This window comes from Rosa chinensis, chromosome 7 (assembly GCF_002994745.2).
Source record: "Rosa chinensis cultivar Old Blush chromosome 7, RchiOBHm-V2, whole genome shotgun sequence".
NCBI classification, from domain to species: Eukaryota; Viridiplantae; Streptophyta; class Magnoliopsida; order Rosales; family Rosaceae; genus Rosa; species Rosa chinensis.
The window spans coordinates 35,137,443-35,157,969 of NC_037094.1; the positions used below are offsets into that span (position 1 = coordinate 35,137,443).

At 36.7% G+C, this 20,527-nt stretch overlaps 1 protein-coding gene across 1 annotated transcript; it reads right to left on the reverse strand.

The window, feature by feature from the left end:
• Nucleotides 1–17,771: 17,771 nt before the first annotated feature.
• LOC112175931 (F-box/FBD/LRR-repeat protein At5g22660) lies at nt 17,772–20,445 on the reverse strand. The gene is made up of 4 exons (XM_024313668.2): nt 20,306–20,445; nt 18,979–20,015; nt 18,437–18,616; nt 17,772–18,150 (listed from the first exon to the last, which is right to left on the reverse strand). The coding sequence occupies exons 2-4, from the start codon at nt 19,972–19,974 to the stop codon at nt 17,896–17,898; spliced, it is 1,431 nt and encodes a 476-aa protein (XP_024169436.1). The 5' UTR covers nt 19,975–20,015; nt 20,306–20,445; the 3' UTR covers nt 17,772–17,895.
• Between the last annotated feature and the right edge of the window lie 82 nt (nt 20,446–20,527).

Sequence of the window (20,527 nt, forward strand, 5' to 3'; positions counted from 1 at the left end):
CAAATGATTTTCCATATTTTACTTTCCTTTACTAATTAACCTAAGTGAAAGCACCTAGATCAATCCTATTAAACATGCAATCAAAGTCTAGAAAGCTAGCTAATCAAAACATGTTCAACAAAATATACATAGAGAAAGGTTATCAACTTAAGTGCATAACCTAGTATGAATAAGTTCATCTATTTGCAATCATTTTCAATTGAATTCGATTTTTGTCCAAAACCTTTACTACTTTTTATTTAAGTTCAAAAAACTATTAGGTGAATCATTAACTTAAATCTAGCACCAATTATACATAAACCCTAAAAGTTTTGAACCAATTAGAATAAACATATAAAAGATATCAATCAAGTAAATTCAATTGAACAATCTCAGAAAAGCAACTTAGAATCACAATCATAAGAATCGAAAATTTCATTCAATCATAAGAATTGGGCTTTAAACTTTGCTCTAACGTTATTGTCAACTAGAAACAATTCCAACCAAAATAAAACAAGGAAAACCTAAAAGGTTACAAAGAAAGAGAACGAATTACACCATGAGTTGGAGATGGAGAGGGAGGGCTTCACGTTGGATTCTTGAATCTTGGAAGCAAGTCTTCAAGGTGGATGATGGAGGCTAGGTCACACGGCTCCTTCTTCTCTTCTTCTTCCTTGCTTGAAAACCGTGGAGCTTGCAACTAGAGGATGGAGAGAGGGAGAGATACTTGACGTTTTGGTGTGAATTTTCTGAATGAATAACTGTGTCTAAAGTCAAGCTATAGGGGAGTATATATAGGGGACGGCAAAGTGCTCTCCAAGCTTCATGAATCTTCTATTATTTTCCCAAGGAATTATCTGAAAATGCCACATAACTCCAACCAATCACAAATTGCCATGTAAGCCCTATTGTGTTGTCCAACCAATCAAAAGTCTTCAAAATAAGTCCCTAATATATTATTGCCGAAATGTATAGGATTTTTTTCTGATTTTCTTCACCAATTTCGGCCAAAATATCTTTAGAGAAATTAGGGAACGAATCTAGACTTGTTTTGAACCTTTTCTTGTTGCACACACTTCAGCTTTCCTTAAAACTCTCCCAAGAAAATCTCCAACGTAATCTCTTGATATTTTCTTGATTTTCACATTGTATCCTTCTATTCCTCTTGGTATTTCACGGCAAACACATATAAATCTTCCAAGAATATCTCTCATGCGTCACAAACCCTAATTCCAATGGGCCTTCATTGTTTTGCCGAAATCCACAATAGTCTAGAAGGATCTTGGGCCTCCTTGCGTCATCTTCAAGCCTTATAGTCTCCTAGTGCCTCCATGAATCTTCTCTCAACGTCATTTCCCTTTGGTATTTCGATCATGCTTCCTGGTTGGCTCAGGAGTCTTGCTTTGATAAAGTTTCCTTTTCTGAACAGGGTTTCCTGGTTGAAACAGGAAAACTTCATTTCTTCATTTCAGCTCATTTATGCAGCCCTTTGTGTCTTGCCTTAGCTCCCTCCAACGTTGACTAGCTCCTCTTGCCTCTCTTGAGCTCATTTAAGCTTGTTTGCTCCAAGGACCTGAAAATAGAAACTATTACTAAAAATAGAAACTGAAAATGGAAAATAGAAACTTTCTACAAATAAGAAATGGAAACTTTCTAAAAATAGGAAATAGAAACTTTCCTAAACCAAAAGAATTTATTTAAGGAAATAACTAAGTAAATATGATGAAATAACACTTAAAATGTCGCATTAAAATGCTCCTATCAAATTCCCCCACACTTAGCTTTTGCTAGTCCCTTAGCAAAATCACAACATAGACACAACTAGACTCAACGAAAACAAAGACAGAAAGACTCAAACGTTACAACATACAAAGACTCTATTGCCCTTCAACATTTTGTCTCAGAAATCTCTTACAACATCAAGATTAGCACTCAACCAAGAATCAATGTTTAGGCATTCAAGAGTTAATTAAAACACATAATCCACACATACACAAGTAGGACTTGGTTGTAACAATGGTGATGGGGTGGAGCTCAGCATGTTTCAGACAAGTATGATTCATATCCTCACAAGGTATATCCACTCTTTCTTCTCTCAGATCAGGGCAATGCTTAAAAGCTTATAATCACTCAATTATATGTGAGAGAACATATCTTAAGGCAATCAAATAGCTCACATATATAAGAAACGAAAGGCACTTTGTGAATATAACTTTTTTTTTCAAAGATCTCATGAAAGATATCAACTACTTGCACGGATGGTCCCAAGCCATAGGTTCAACTCGTATAACTCATCTCCACAGATCAAAAGTTGTCTCATCTTAAGGATCAAGAAGGTCTTATTAAGGGTTGTAATGGGGGCAAGGCTTAAGGTTTTAAGAAATGAATGGGTAAGGAATTTAACAAAGTGTCCTAAAAACCTAGCAGAGCTCATGTTGATGCAGAGAGACTTCTAGAAGTCCACCAAGTAAAACGTCACACCCATAGAGGCAAAGTAAAAGGCCTAATGTCTTCATGTTGGGCCTAATCTTCATTCTAAAGTTCTTTTGAACTCTAGTGAATTGGATAAAGACCAAATCTTTCAATATTGGGCCTTCAATTCAAAACAATCTCCAAACTCACCAAGTATGGGTGACTAAAATCCATATATATATATATATATATATATTTTCTTTCTTTCTTTCTTTTTCTTTTCTTTTGCCATACACAATTTTTTTTTTCCACATAATATTTTCTTTTCATGGACAAGTCTACCCCCACACTTGAACTTTCACCTCTTCTCATCCTTCATCCCTGATGCCAAATCCTCAAGTAAAGTCTCAAAATTAGCTCCACTAAGTTTTTAGAACAAATGGTAGGATTGTAACTATACTAAAGTTCAGGGGTTAAGGATTTTAAGGGTGATGAAAGAAAATGCTTAATGTAGGCTCAAAGGGGTTTATCTAAAGGGTGCACATCTTGTGTACACAATTAGGGGACACAAGCTTATTTGGCAATGGTGGTAATTCCTAGGGTGCCTTTATCATTTTCAGAATCAGGGACATGTATTGATAAAAGTCTCAACAAGCACAAGAGTGAATTCTAGCATTCTCTAGTCCATTAAACTTAATCTATGACAAGCAATCAATCAAATGAACGAATAATGAGATCATCAAAACATCGCCAAGAAAATAAGAATATATTTTTCATTTATCACTCCAAGAAAAAGGGAAATGGGCTCAAATATCTCACATGAGCTTTTATGAATCAAAACTCATCCTAACATGCTCATATTCTGTACCAAGGTCACGAAATCCATACCTACTACTCAGGCACATGTTTTTCATATATCTCAATTAACCAAAGAATACCATTTAAAATCATCTCAATATTGTGATCCTCTTGTAGCCATAATTTCAGAGATATAAGCTCATCTTAGACAGTTGAAAGACATCCTATAACTCAAAAACCAAAAGCAAAAATAAATTTTTTTTTTTTGACATTTTTCCATTTTATTTTTTTTATTTTTTTCAATATATATGACTCAAGACAAAAGTATAAATCCCCTCCCCCACACTTAAATATTGCATTGTCCTCAATGTACTCAATCATAAGCATGCAAGGAAACAATTAAGCATATAGGAATGAAATTTACGAAAATAAACACTAAAACAGAGGAGAAAATTGAAAAGTAAAAGAAATAGGGAAAGAGAAAGCAAATATGATTGAATTGGGTTGCCTCCCAAGTAGCACTTGGTTTTAACGTCTTCTCAACCTAGACGTGGTTTCCTCTTGTCCTCAGTTGGTTGGGCCTTCAAAGCCTCCCTTTGGGTTTGGAATTGTATTGCTCGGAAGCTTACCAGTTTAGTGAAACTTGGTCATGAAGTCCACCACTTGTCCCATTTGCTTCTTAAGGTTTGCAATGTCCTTGGTATGGTTCTGTTGTCCTTGAACCAAGGCTTGAGTGGAATTGGTTAGTGCCTCAATAATCTTATCATAATTAGGATTGGAAAAAGTATTTGAGTTAGAAGCAAAGTTTTGAGAGACCTGAGGCCTCTGAAAAAAGCCTTGAGGACTTTGGAAACTGCCACCAAGAGGGTTCTGAATGTTCTCATTATTGGTCCACTTGAAGTTTGGGTGGTCCCTCCATCTAGGGTTATAAGTGTTCGAATATGGGTCATACCTTGGACGTTGGGGACCCCCTTGGATCCCTTGGTATCCTCCTATGGCGTTCACAGACTCCCACCCACCATTCTCAATTAGTTGTAGGAATTCTTTCTTCCTCTTCAACGTTGTCTCTCTTCATGGTATAATCCAATGAGTGTTTCTATTGAGACCTCCAAATCTGCTCACTTGACCTCACTCCATTATGAATTATTAAATTACATATATAACCTACTATAAAATGACTATTAAAGACAATAATTATATCAAAAAAATATTATTTTTATTTCTCTAGACTTTTCAATTCAATAATATTAGATTGCATTCTTCATTATTTTCCTTATCTATTTTCATTTTCCAATTTCATTACATGCTCATTAAAGCATTCATATATAATTAAAAATATGATTAAAATCATGTGACATAAAAATATATGATATACATGTTGAACGTGTAAAAATAAAATGGAATTGGAATTGTTCTACTCATTTCATTTCATAGTCCCTTTATATAGGGAGAGAATTACAACGGAAATATCAATTACAATGATGACATTAAATGCTAATTGATCTGTAATCTTTACTGATTGATGATAATTGCTAATTCCTTGATTTGCTCTTCGTCAGTCACTTTGACGAAGGCACATAATGTGTTTTTCCTTTAACAGAATGCATATTGTGAGGGAGAACAAAATAAATCCTATTATGATCTAAATCTAAGTCTATCTATTATATTTGAAAAAAAAATAAATAAATAAACTAGCAGTTAAAGAAAAACTATAAAAAAAATATTTAAATAAGTAATCATGAGGTACAGAAAATAGACAAAAAAAATAAACATTAAGAATAAATGATTAATCTTCATTTTTTTTTGGCACAGCTAAAAGAGAAAAAGAAAAAAAAGTTTAAAAAAAAAACCACAGAATAGTTCATGTTATTTTCTTGTTGATTAGAAATTAATTTTGATTTTTTTTATTGGATAAGAGATTTATGTTGTCTGATCAAGGAATAGACATGTAATTAATCATTGAAATGACTAAGTTTTTTATATTAAAGATAATAGTTTGTTTGCAAATTATATGAGTGAGACTATTTAAGGAACTTTAGTGAGGTGTAGTGAGTAAATTTAGTATTTGAAAATTTGATAAGAGTTGTAAAAAGTATAGGAGGTCAAGTGAGTAAATTTGGAGGTTCCAATAAAAAAACTCTAATTTAATTGAACAAAAGACTCCAATTATACTTCAATTACCAACCTTTTCACCCTGTTTTCTTTGCAACCCATAAAGAAAAGCATTATGTGCACACTATTTGATCGTATCATCATACTCAAGAGGATATGGTTGGCATTGTAATTAAAATCTCCAAAGTATCTCGCTCAATCTGTAAATGTAAACAGACACTAGAGCTTCTCAAATGCATCCTACCATACAAAATAGAATTCTCTTTTTCAGGAAGGATGAAAAGGTTCAACTGGAATTATAATCAAACTTTATATTTAAGAGAATTCTAGGTGCAAAAGTTCAACTGGTAATTGTAGTATAATTGATGTCTTGTGTTCAATTGGATTATACCATGGAGAGAGACAACATTGAAGAAGAGGAAAGAATTCCTTCGAAGATTGTCTTTCCTTATTTTTCTTTAATTAATGAATTTTTAGTTATGATTAAATTAATTCAGTGAGAGAGAAAAAAAATGAAAAATTCAAACTTAATATCATCCATTGAAGTCTTTTTTGAATTAAAGGTAATTTCATTGATAAAACTCATGCCAAGAAGGCCATTAGAGCATATTTAGCAATGCTAGCTATTTTTGAGTTAAATATTAGCTAAAGTAGCTAAAAAGTCATTTTGGCTAGCCATTTTAGAAATACGTCCGCATCAGTGCTCTCTATTCTAGCTAGTTTTGAATTTATATTATTTTTTAAAATAAAGATTAAATAATATAAATATATTTATATGTTATATAAAATAATTCAATAGGAATGTTTAAATTATAGAGAGCCTCATCTCGCTCTCTATATTTAGGAGCAAGATAGCTAAAAGTTATAATAGAGAGCCACTTAGGAGTCCGGTGCAGCAGCTAAAATATATAAAAAGCTAAACATACTCTCTAAAATAGCTAAAGAGCGAAAATAGAGAGTCTGCTAAAGATACTCTTACATATCCACCCGCTGCCTGACAATGGACAGAACAAGGCTTCGTGGTGAAACCACAATGATACATAGGATAGACCAACTATATTCGAACTTATCGCTCACTTAAAAGCGAGCCTATAAGCTATGGAAAAAAAAAACATAGCAAATAGACAAGCAAAACTACACTCGTTAGGGCTCATTAAGTAATCTAAACTAACAAGCATAGGGCCCTAAAAAAATAGGGAATTATTTAGCTAAAACAAAAACTAAAAATAGAGGCCACAGCGTTATAGCCCACAGTTTGCCCTAACCCAAGCCTAACAGCAAGCAGCCAATCTAACCCCTGTCGCACTGTGCTAAGCCACCAATAGTCTAACATAGCAGCCCTGCCGCCACCACGAGGAACACCACCACCACGATCACCCGATGCGGTCAACCGGAGCCCTCAGCGAAACCCAACAGGAGAAGACCCAACCTACTAGGATCGATCTCCACCGCACCAAGTCACAACCAAACAACTCTGCTGCCTACGCCTCCATCAAAGCCATCACCTATGCGTTGCCCCTTGACCCACCATGTCGCCGTTGATCTCACATGCCACAGTTTCCAACATACCAAGATCCGGCAGCGATGTCGTCAAACTCCAACCAAAGAGACAAACTGAGAACAACTATAAGCAAGCCTTTGAGGCCAGTCTGACAGCAGCCCTGACATCATGTGACCAAGGCCGATATAGATGCCAGGCCACCACCGGACGAGCGCCGTTCGAGTATGTCAGAAGACGAGCTAGGTTTTTGAGAGAAAACTTTAAAGAGAGAGAGACGGAGCCTCTAAAAAAAGGTATACACTTGGTTAGCCATTGATAGCCTTTTGATCTAATATATGGTTGATAATTGAAGTATAATTTTAACTATAATTTGTGATGCCACGGATCCGCACCAACTAAAACACTCTACATATGTAAAAAATCCAATTCTAACAAGGCAACTTTGACCAAAATCAATATGCTCCTCATTCTAATCTCTTTGCATGTGTATGGTGTGTGAGCGAGAGAACAGAAACATATACTTTTAACTTACTTTCGATTTGAGGAGGAATAAGGAACGGTCAGACTCCTAAAATTAAAAATCACATTCCCTTACTGAAAAAAAAAAACCTAAAGGCAGTGCTATGTGCGCGGCCGCCAACCCCAGCAAACAAAGCGACATAAGTCGCTCTTGGATCCCAATTTCCGGCAACATGTCCAACATCGATGCTGTGACATCTTCCTTTGCTGCATCGCTGGCGCTTGCTAGCAGCGATGTGGTGGATGTTTCACGACCCTCTAACGGAATCCAACGACGTGCCAAACAATCCTTTCTGTTGGCACATCCTCTTGTGAAGAAACCGGCCTCTCTGAATGATATGAAGCGATTCTTTCGAAGAGTCTGGGTTCTAGACAAAGATTTCAAGATTCAAGAACGAGCATCAAACCGTTTTGTCATTGCTTTTGACCTACGTAAGGACCGTAACAAGGTCTTGAAGGGAGGACCATGGCGTTTTCAGCAAGCTTCGATCGTGCTTCAAGATTATGATGGCATCACCCTTGTTGCAGACGTGGATCTGACCTCACTATTCTTCTGGGTTCGGATCAGTAATATATCGCCGTTGTTTGAGGAACCAGACATGATCCGGAACATTGCTTCGGTGGCGGGTAAGTTCCTTGAATTAGATGATAAGTTTTTTGCAACTACTGGCAAGGTTAGGGTTCATGTTCAACATGACATCTCGAAACCTTTCTTTCTCAAGAGAACCCTAAAATTGGCACCTAGGGTTGAAGCTGAAATTTCATATTTTTTTTGAAAACCTGGTGGGCAAGTGTGATCACTGTAATCTGATTTACCATGAGGGAGATCATTGCCCTTTGCTTGGCAGTCATACTACACCGCAGGCAGTGCATGAAAATGGAGAACACAGAAAAGACATTGTTGGCCCTTCCTTAGGGTTTATCACAAATAAATTTGTGAATGGAACCTTCCGTTTTCAAGGTGTACAAACACCTATTCTCCCATCTATTTGCAGGACTCTCTTCCAACCCAAGGAAGCAGGTAGGGCACGTAAACCTGTCATATTGCGTGACAGATCTCTGAATCTGAAAGACAAGGGGGAGGAGGTACATCCCTTGGCGTTAGCATTGATTGCAACTTCGGACTCGGGGGTACCAAACCCTACACCTGCAGGTACTACCGAACTCATGGAGCTTGAGGAGGGGTTGGAGCCAGATAAGCCAACAATACCCAAGAGCCAAATGATTCTAAGGACAAAGGTGAAGCTGCCCCGATTGAAGAAGGCAAAAAAGAGCAGTGAGGTGACAAGCGTCTGCTTCCTCCTTCTCCTACAAAATCTCCCCAGAAGCTAAAGTTCCTGCTGTCAGAATTATTCAAACCGGTACTCCCTGATATTCAAGTAAAGAAGCAGAAAATACCAATGTTCACAAGTAAGTTTTCTGCTCAGTCTTTGGGTATGATTGAAGCTCCAGGTAATATTCAAGTGCCTAAAGATGTGATGCCAACAAGTTCTGAAACAAAGAAGAAGAGAGGAAGACCTCTGGGATCAAGAAATAAAAATCCCCCGAAGTCAAAAAAGGTGGCAGATGCACAAGAGACTTGTTTTTCTTATCTCTCCAAATCTCCTAGCCCAACTGTTAAGGGCAAGGAGAAATTTTAGTTTTATTTTGTTTCTAAACTTTGCCTAATTGCTATGTTTGTACTTGCATGGTTCTTAGGCTCGCTTTTGAATAAGTGAGCACTGGTTGTCTGATGGGTGGTGCTAGCATACCACATCCTAAACTTGTCCTTGGTATGGCAAGGGAAGGTATGTATCCGTGCCATTCTGGCTTGAGTTGAATGAAATGATTGATTAGTTAAAAAAAAAAAGGAACGGTCAGACTTATTGAATACTTTGGACAAATTTGACATTCCTCTCATAAGAGGGACCATTGCTAGGACTAGACAGTATTTATACGCAAGTAAGAAGTATCAAAGATTGGTGCAACCATGGAGCTTTCCCTGAACAAAACCTGCAGCATTGTAAAGGCAAATTATTATCTAAACCCAAAAACAAAACCAGTTACATCGAGCTAACCTATTTCCAAAACCACAAATAGCCTTGATCAGTCAATAACATTATAGCAAAATCAATGCCATCAGTAGATTGAAAAGAATAGAGCGTTCAAAATCAAATATTAGCTACCCTATTATGCATTTGATAGGCTCATGGACAAGGTTTGTTCCTTGTAAAATGCTTTAAAATGATTGTAGAGCAGATATCACTACTACAAAAAATCCATCAGACGATGGTGGATTTGTGTTGTGTGATGACCAAACTCACTGTGGTCTAAGTGAGTGTTGTGTGATTGAAAAATCAGACAACGGTGATTTCACCGTTGTGTGATAATGCTTTGCTCAACAGAATTCCATTTTCCGTTGTGTGAATTCTGCGCAGGCATGTTCCTGGCATGGCATGCGAAGGGAAGCCTCCGGACAGTTAGACAACAGAAAAAGAAATTTGCCGTTGTGTGAGATTCATAACACACAACGGATATAATTGATTCTTTGTTGTGTGAGATTCATAACACACAACGGGTATAACTTATTCTTTGTTGTGTGAGATTCATAACACACAACGGGTATAACTTATTCTTTGTTGTCTGAGACTAATAACAGACAACAGATATAACTCATTCTTTGTTGTCTGAGGTAAGCAACACACAACCGAAGTGAAATTATCTCCCTTGTCTGTTGGTTACTCAGACAACAGAGATGATTTTATTTCCGTTGTGTGTTATGAATCTCACACAACAGAATTTTGTTTTCTTTTGTTGTTGGTTGTTAGTTCACACAACAAATTCTTTTTATCAACCATTGTGTGAGCAACATTAGGTTTGTTGTCTGAGCTTGGTTCTCACAACATTGTTTTGAGCTGTTGTTTGTTCATTATGTATTCCATACCTGGAATATATTTTCATAAATAATGGTCCATGTTACCACATAAAACCACACTAATTAATTCATATCATATAAGTTTTTCAAACTTCCAAACATTCAAGTTATTAGATAATGTACCAAACAAGAAAGCTTTCCTAGGTACTACCTACACATGAATCAAAAGCATTATTCCTAGCTACTCGCTAGACCCATGAATCAAACTTGGTAGCTCATATGCTGAAAGGAGGTAATCCATAGCACTTGCTTCTCGAGCTCTAAGATCCCACTCCAAAACTCATTTACTTTGCTTCTCGAGCTTTGGATCATTACCACAGAGTGGGCATCCTTGTTATGGCCCTAATTTCAAAGAAAGCAAAACTTATTAGAATTGCTATAAGAACCATAGCAGAAAGAAGAGAAGAAGAACAAGCAATGAAATTATGCAACACTAAAACAGAGACACCCATTTTGATGTCAGTGAAGATGCAGATGCATTAAAAAAGGTAGCCACTGATTCTGAAGCAACTGCCTTAGCAAGCATGGTTTTAGCAAGCATGGTTTTTCTATTATTAGTAGAGTTCCATTGCTATGAAGGCTTGTACAATAATTTCGAAGAATAATAAAAGAAATTACTAACCTCCAGAAAAATGGAACTTTTTCACGAGGTGTATAAGGCTCATAGATAAATCCTGGACTTGTCATGGAAACTCTAAGTGCTCCCTGCATATATCATAAGGAAATAACTTTTGGATCAACACCAATCTGTAATGAGGAGAGAAGGGATAAGGCAAAGAAGTTAGCTGGGAATGCAGAGAAGGCTAACAAAACTGCAACCATAAGGAACATAACTCAAGTTCATACTCTAAAAGTCAGCATTAAGAATTCATTCATTTTGGAAGATTTATAGAGTATATCTAGATGCTAACAATACACATGTGGATAAGTAAGCCATCCCGGCATTTTGACAATTGGCTCAACCATTTCCCAATAAACCTCACTCCATATGGATTATCTCTGTTTTATTTCATTCTTTAGTTCTTGAAAATGGAAAGATATAGATAATGTCTCAGAAATTTTACATTAAGAAAGCAGTGAAACAGCAGATAGTATAATAAAATTTAGAACAGAAGCATACAAAGTACATTTTCTCGGTAACTGCTTTCCTTAAAAGTGTTTTTGTCTCCAGTTGCCAATAGAGTATTTATCTGGATAAGAAGGTTAACTAATGAGTGTAAGGAAGTAAGAGTACAACCCACATACCACAGTAACTGAAATAAATGACAGAGAATGGCAAGATATAGTTATCTAAGCAAATAAGCAGTAGTACAGGCATCAAACTAGAACATGAAACGGAGTGGGATAGATTTCAAAAACAAAAGAGAGGGATGGAGGACATCCATGAAAGATTAGAAGAGGAAAGCTTCCATTAATATAAGTGTTATAATCAATGAAACAAGGTTGGTCATTATAAGCTGAATCTAGAGCTAACCTCTAAAATTATATCTTCTTTTGTTCTTCTCCAGCCACTTCTAGTGAACCATCTGTTACATAAAACATCAGGTGTTATGTATAACAAAAGAAAGGAAGAATAAAGAGCAAAATAGCAAGTAATCAAATTTGACAGTTACGTAGAGAAACTGAAGCTAAGAGAATTCAATAAAATTCCACAACCATATTCTTTAAAAAGAAAGCAAATTGGACAACAAAAGTGTGTGTGTGTGTGTATGAGTATACATATAGCATAAAGAAATAAGCCACCTCTAACTGGTTTCCATTACCTAAATAATCACAGGAGGAAGATAGTGTACATCAAGTTCTAGTAGTACAACTAAATTTTGATGGTTACTAAATAAAAGAGATTCCATCTCCGACCTAGTGAAAACTGAAAATGCATATATAAAACTGCAACTAACTCTCAGTAGAGTTCCATTACTATGAAGGCTTGTTCTAATTACAACAATTACATGCATGCAATTCCAGAATTCCCAAAACATGCAAAATAAGACCCAGACCAAACTTTGTCTTATATATGTATAGCTAAATAATCCAATCTAGCAGTTTCACTATACCATATTAACTTATTTATAGAATTAAAATCTGCCTATCATTAATTGGCCCCTAAACACTTGGTCTAAATCAACGTAATTCTTTTAAATGAGTGAACAAGTTGAACCAAAGTCCAAATTTGCAAGTTCAACCCATCAAAATATACACTATTAAAGCAGCCCCTAAACATTTGGTCCAAATCAACGTGATTCTTTTAAATGAGTGAACAAATTCAACCAAAGTCCAAATTTACAAGTTCAACCCATCAAAATATACACCAAAATGTTTGATTGATATCACCTAAAGTTTCCATCAAAAGAAATAATCTCCATTAGAAATAAATTGACCAAAATCCTCCAAGGGGCCAATCCAATATTGAAATGACTAAAATTAGTAGAAAACAAGTATACCCAGAAGCTGATTTGAAGAAAAGTGAAACCTAAAATATAGAACGTCTACTGGGCTCACCAAAAATCCTCTTTGATCCACTATCCTAGTCGGTCGCTCCAAGTTCTTACCATAAAAGAAATGCAACCTGGATTTACAGTAACAAACATTCAAATAATTAGACCCATTTGAAGAAAACAATAGCTTTCTCAAGCACAAACAGAAGCATACCAATAACAAACAAATAGATGCAGAAAGAGATATACTAAAACAAAATGACAATGCTTAAATCAGCTGTGCCCTCAGATGCAATATCAGCATATGTATCAAACGATATACTGCTAACCTCTATTATAATCTGCAATTGATAAAAGATTAAAAGAAATTATTCTCAATATTATCATTTAAGCTAAAAAAAAACAATTTATCATACCCAGATAAATCTAGAAGCAATCTTTGGCCTCCACTCCAGCATCTACCTCCCAAATCCATGAAAACGAACAAAAGAAATCAACAAATTAGCTTCAAAACAAAAGAAATAGCAACAGAGTGGGTTCAGAATCAGCATTTCAAACTAGAATCAGAAACAACCAACCCAAAACAATACTGAGATGAGAGCTTCCTCGAGAGTTCGAGCCTCGAACTGCTTGGAGAAGATGTACTTGGCTGTCTTGGTGGCAAATCGAGTAAAACTGCAACAATAAGAAAGAAAACACCAAATGTTAAAACCAAATCGGAACCAATTAAACCTGAAAATAAAGGAAAATTTTAGATTGTGGGAAAGGGATTTGAATATTTATGTCACTAGGAGACGAAGGAGACTTGGGTGGCCAGAGCGGCAACAAGGGAGATTCGGGCTTCGAGAGCGGACATGGTCCTTCTTCGCTGCGGCGGAGAAGATACGGCAGCCCGGTTGGCGGCCATGGAGATGTTAGCCTGTTAGAATTTCGTGACAGGGAGCTTGAAGAGTCTGTTAGTCTTTTGCATCTCTTCAATTGACCATAGTTTGAAGGTGAGGAGGAGGAGATCTGAGAGCAAGGAGGAGGAGATATGGGGATTTGGATTGGTATATCAGCGAAGAAAGGCGGAGGAGGAGTGTGAGAGAGGACTGAGATTTCCTTTCGTATCGAGAGAGTGTCGAGTGTCGAGAGAAGACTAAGTGGAAGGCTTTGTTTTCTTTTGTTTAAACCTAGTAAAAAAATTTCAAAGTTATTCACACAACAGAAATCTCTCTCACTGTCGTCTAAGTGCATCACTAAAAATTAAAATGTGAAATCATGGAGGGAAACATGGCGCCTTCAGCATTTTTGGTTAAAATGTTGCCGCCCAGTTGCATGTTCACACAACAGAAAATCTTAAATCTGTTGTACAATTACAATAGCTTGCACTAGGCCTATCTAGGTGAAGACATTTAAGCAAGCATCCTTCAACTTTGATGCTTAGTTTTTCAATCACACAACGGCAATAGTAAAACCCGTTGTCCTAGTAGCCAAAATTTCAGTTTTTCAAGATCCAACCAAAACTCCAAAATGGAGGGAAATCTGCCGCTAAATTTTTTAAGGCTCAGACGACGGACCATGCTTAATTCCGTTGTGCAATGTAGTTCCGATAAAAAAATTATCACTTTGTAGGCATTCACACAACAGAATATAACTAGCACCGTTGTATAACAAAACTGACTTCAACACACAACAGATGATTTGTATTCCGTTGTGTGATTAACTTTTTGTACTAGTGTATAAATATAATCAGCATTCCTAATTCCAAAATAATCTTGCTTTCGCTAAAAGAGAATATTTATCTGCTGTATAAATTGCATACCTTAATGGTCCTGTCGCGTAGAATAGGTGCTTTAACCCTGTATATACTGCAAAGAACCTCAAATGTGTTGTGAAAGTCACAGACACTGTTGGACCAGGCCTCTAGAAAAAACTCAGCCTTTTCTAAACGTAATAACTTTCCCAGTTTTGGGTGACACAAGTCAAAAAATCCCCAACCCATTTCAAATACTTTAGATTCGGAGCACAATGATCTGCTACCAGGGTTATAGAATTTCCACTTTATATGTATAATTTCAAGTTTCTCACCTGAGATGTTAAGACAGCAAAGCTTGGAACAAGCCACAAAAGTAAATGATTCCAAAGATGAGCTTTGGTTATATTTTCCGCGCTAACCATTTTAAGCTTTATTTCCTTAATGCATTTGTAGAAACTTGAGATCCATTTGGAAAACTCCTCATCTAAACTAACATACCTCAAGTTCAAGCGTTGGAGATTACTGGGTCAAGGAAAGGATGGAACTTTGAAAATCTCCTCCATGTTCCCCAATAGTGACCTCAAAGATCCACAACGAAATATGGAAGATGGCAATCCTTCCATATTCCCCTTAGATAGTTAGATCACATAGGCCCAGTTTGGCCCCGAGGTCTAAGCAGCTTAAGCAGCTTATTCAGTAATTTAAGCTGGATGGGGTGTTTGGTAAAACAAGAGATTATGAATTATAATTCAATCTCCCACTTCCCAATGTTATAATCCACAAGTTGCAAAAGTGATGCTTTTAGATTAAGAGATTTCAGAAGTTGAGATCATTTACCTATATTGCCTTCATCTATATTCCAGCCCCGAACTCAGTTTCCCAACACTGCCGAAACTGGTTTGAAGATGGACTAAGGATTCAATGCCTACAACCCAGCAAGTTCGTGACTTCCAACTCCAATCATGGTCAGCTTTCTTCTATAGATGCAACGAAGCCAGGACTAAGCTGAGAAGAGCCGAAAAAATCGCCGGAGTCGAGGAACCGTGACGGAGCTGAGAATTCACAAAAACGAAAATCATCAGAACCTAATCGAATTCTGAAACTAATCACACAGGCATGTAGACCATGACGAGAAGATGAGGTTTCATACCACATGCAAGCCAATCGGTGGCTGGAGTCGCCGGAATTCGCTGACACTCGCTGGAGCAGTCGGACCTTCTCACCATCGATTCTTCTTCGTCGTCTGGTGCATAGACGATCAAAGACCATAGGCGTGATGGGTACGAGGAGACGAAGAGGATGGTGCCCGTGCGCCGTCGTGGGGTGGGCGGAGGTGAAAGTTCCGGTCTGGCTTCTCTTCGGGGTCAGCGGCCTCCTTTCGGGTCAGAAACTCAAGCTCCTTCTCTCGAGCTTTGTGGCCCAATCTGGTCTGTTTCCTTCCTTTTAAAGCCAGATCAACAGACCAGATTGGATGGTGGAGGAAATTGACGGCTAAGATCGCGCCACTTGATTTCTATTTCCTTAAATAAATTTTCAAAACTCCAGAACTTCGGAAAATCACGATAAATGGTTCGGGTATTCGAAAAATTCTCCGAAAATTTCCCAGAACTTCATAAAGTCACGATAAATGAAATAGTAGAGTATAACTTATAAAGACAATAAATGTTATTATTTCTAAAAATATATATAAGTAACACCATTTTAACATTATGTCCTTTTTGGTCATTTTCTAAACTCACAGCACTTTTATACTAAAGTTTACCAAACACTTAAACACTGCTTTTGTACTCACAGCACTTTTAAAAGCACAGTTTACCAAACACCCAGCAACTTAATTTCACAGCTGATTATTCTCACAGCACAGCTAAAGCTGATTTTAAATTAATCACCTCGGGGCCAAACTCGCCCATAGTCAACCGAAGATTAAGCACTTCAACACTGCACCTTGCTGCAATATCGATCCACGTCATGACTTGGAATACCTTGCAGGTGTGGCTTGTCGGGAAATTCAAATAAATACCAAAATGATGTATCTTATTATTCCCACGACGACGCAAGAACTGATCGAAACAGTTCATCTTGTTTGATTTGCGCACTCAAAACATCTCTTTGACACGGCACCTACACGAGTGAGATCTCTTAAATCCACCATTGAGAGTATATGATGAGCAATTTCATCTGAAGGAGTACTAAATCTATCTCTTTTAGTACGTAGCATGACACACTCCTTGAGCTTGAGAACTTGCTATTGCCAATAACTTATGCTTGTGTCCCATTCTACTTGGTTTTTATTTGTATTGTTTTTTTTTTTTTTTTGACTTTGTCAAGGGGAACCCAAAGGCTTCCCTAGGCTCAAGATAAACCTATTCGGCGCATGTGAAATGCTCTAACTGTGCATTGCAGCACAGTGCCTGGCCACTTTGACAGCTTCGGGGTTCGAACATAGGTTGGGGAGCACACCTAATTAGGCAAGAACCACTAGGCCACTTGCAGTGGTTTTTGTTTGTATTGTTAAGATCACCTTACACCTATGAGCATTGGATTATAGACATGAAAAGCAAAACTATGCAACTGTATATGACATATGATATCAAAAGCACTAACCCTATAACTATTGTTATCTCTCTTCATCTCTTCTCTGGATAAAGACATTGACTTTTAACTAGGTCATTGGGTTTATTTGAGAGATTTTCAGCTATTTATATTAAAGACTACAAAATTTAGTTAAACAAAATATAAATTCAAAAAAGGGCATTTTCTTCATGTAACCCTTATGGAGTAACGAGTAATTAAGTTAAGTTCATTTGGCATACATGCATCAAATTGTTATGATTTATAAAGTATTGGTTGATAACTTGATTGTTTTACATAGTTAAGAATGACGTAAAGAGGTTTAACCCTACTGAATTTCGCTCATAAGGTGCCTTACAAGATACGGCACATTTATCGAGAGAACTAAGAGAGACATTTGTAAATATACAAGACTCGAAAAAGGATTGCAAAAGATTAAGATTAGAGCAAATAGATCACAAGGTGTTATTTCTCTTTGTAATTGGTTTTTGTTATTTCAAATGTTTTATTTTCGACTATTTCTAAAATGGTATTGTGTGATTTTCATTTTGTTTTATATTTCTACACTGACACCTCAGATTCAGCTTTAGATAAGTAATATCACCAACAGGTTTGGGGGCGTGACAGTATTGCACCCTATTCACACACCAAAACACTCCAGTAGCAACATACTTGTGCTTATTACCAACTGCCGATACCCAGTTGTTTTAGTAAAATGTGCAATATGTTGATCCAGTAGAAACAAGTGCACCAACAATATAATATCAACAACTAGAAACAGTTTACCCTGTTTACAGCAACATTAGAAAGAAGCATTCAAGATTTTGATTCTTTCAAACAAAATGCCCTCTATATCAACATCCAACTGAATTTCAAAACATCGATAGATTCTTTGAGAAACTAAACCTTCTTTGCTTTATGTCCATTGTTTCTCATGAAAGTCAATTGTGGCAGAGGAGACCTTCTTGCTGTTACTTACCTTATCAATAACATGTAATTTTCTGGGTAAATAAAATATGGTCATCTTCTTCAAATTCTGAGCATGCTCGAGAATAAACCTTGCCAATTGCCATGCATTGTTACCATTTGAAAGTTCTATTGTTACCTCCTTAAGCTGGTTTACAAAATCCAGGTTTTGGGATTTCCAGTATTTCCCATTAAATCCGCATGCCTGGAAAGGGAAGAAGCAAAATCAATTAGAGTTATTTATAAGGATAAAAATGATCAACCAAGTATCAAGAAACATGTTATTCCCAGAACTGCAAAACCAACCTAGATAAATCAATTATAAATTCTGCAGAGGGTCATACATTACTATAAAAACAACAATGTAAGATGTAAAAAATTCAATTCTAACAAGGCAACTTTGACCAAAATCAATATGCTCCTCATTCTACTCTCTTTGCATATGTGTATGGTGTGTGAATGAGAGAACGGAATATATACATTCAACTCACTTTCGGTTCGAGGAAGAATAAGGAAGGGTCAGACTTTATGTCCAAAGTATTCAAATTTGACATTCCTCTCATAAGAGAGACCATTGGTGGGACTAGAGCGTTATTCAGGTTCGCAATATTTATACGCAAGTAAGAAGTATCAAAGATAGGTGCAGCCATTGAACCTTCCCTGAACAAAGCCTGCAATATTATAAAGGCAAACTATTATATTGGGAAAAGTACAAGCACTCAAAAAACCCTACAACAAAAACCAGTTACATATGAGCTAACCTATTTCCAAAACCGCAAATAGCCCTTGATCAGTCAATAGCATTATACGAAAATCAATGCCATCACTAGATTTTAAAGAATATAGAAGGTTTAAAATCGTATATTAGCTACCCTGTTATGCATTCCATAGGCTCATGGACAAGGTTTGTTTGTTGTAAAATGCTTCAAAAGAATTGTACAGCAGTTATAAATATAATCAGCAAAATTCCTAATTCCAAAATAATCTTGCTTCTGCTAAAGGAGAATATATGTTTGCTGAGTACATTGCATACCTTAATGGTCTTGTCACTTAGAATAAGTGCTTTAGCCCTGCAAATACTGCAAAGGAACTCGAATGCGTTGTGAAAGTCACAGACACAGATTGACTTGGCCTCCAGAAAAATCTCAGCCTTTTCTAAACATAATAATTTCTCCAGTTTTGGATGACTCACCAAATCCCCAACCCACTTCAAATATTTTAGATTTGGAGCACAAATATGTAATGATCTGCTGCCTGGGTTAAAGAATTTCCACTTTATATGTATAATTTCAAGTTTCTCACCTGAGATGTTAAGACAGCAGAGGTCGGAACAGGCCACAAAAGTAAATGATTCCAAAGATGAGTTCTCAATGGTTAAATTATCCGTGCTAACCATTAAGAGCTTTATTTCCTTAATGCATTTGCAGGAACTTGAGATCCATTTGGAAAACCCCTCATCTATTCTAACGTAGCTCAAGTTCAAGTGTTGGAGATTATTGGGACAAGGAAAGGATGGAACTTTGAAAATCTCCTCCATTTTCACCATTAGTGACCTCAAAGATCCACAACGAAATATGGAAGACGGCAATCCTACCATATTCCCCTTGGAATTCATAGTCAACTGAAGATTAAGCACTTCAACACTGCACCTTGCTGCATTATCAATCCACGTCATGACTTGGAATACCTTGCAGGAGAGGCTTGCCGGTAAACTCAAATCAATACCAAAATGATGTATCTTATTATTCCCACGACGACGCAAGAACTGATCGAAACAATTCATCTTGTTTGATTTGCGCTGCATGTTACCAAAATGCGCGTCAAAGCAGAATGATGGAGTTGAGAGATAAAACTCATAGCATCCCTTTGACAAGGCACCTACGCGAGTGAGATCTCTTAAATCCACCATTGAGAGTATATGATGAGCAATTTCATCCGGAAGAGTACTGAATCTATCTCTTATAGTATCATGACACACTCCTTGATCTTGAGAACATGCAGTTGCCAATAACTTACGCTCGTTTTCCATTCTACTTGGTTTCTGTTTGTATTGTTAAGATCACCTTACACCTACAAGCATTGGATTACAGACATGAAAAGCAAATTAAACTATGCAACTGTATATGATATCTGATATCAAAAGCACCAATCCTATAACTATTGCTCCAAAATTTGGTTAAACAAATTATAAATTCAAAAAGCGCATTTTCTGTTGGCTAATCAAACCAGAAAATACAAAGATTAAGGCTTTTCTCTCAATACAATTCAAAATCTTACCGATTTACCAACAAATAACTGTCACACCAAAATCCAGAAAATCAAACCAAATAACCGAAGCTAGAAGTAGGAGAGGAACTCACCCAAAGTCTATGCAACTGGGAATTTGAAGCCTGCAGCACAGAAAAGAAAAAGAAGGTTTTGCTTATATTTCTGGGAAACCCTAGTCGGATTCAGAATCAAACACTGAGCCCAAACGAAAAGAGCGCCACTTCATCTTTCATTTTCGCCTCAATCCCGCTAAAATGAAAACAAGCATTTGCTTTTTATTCTCCCCAAAAAATACCCGCAACGACGTCGTTTTG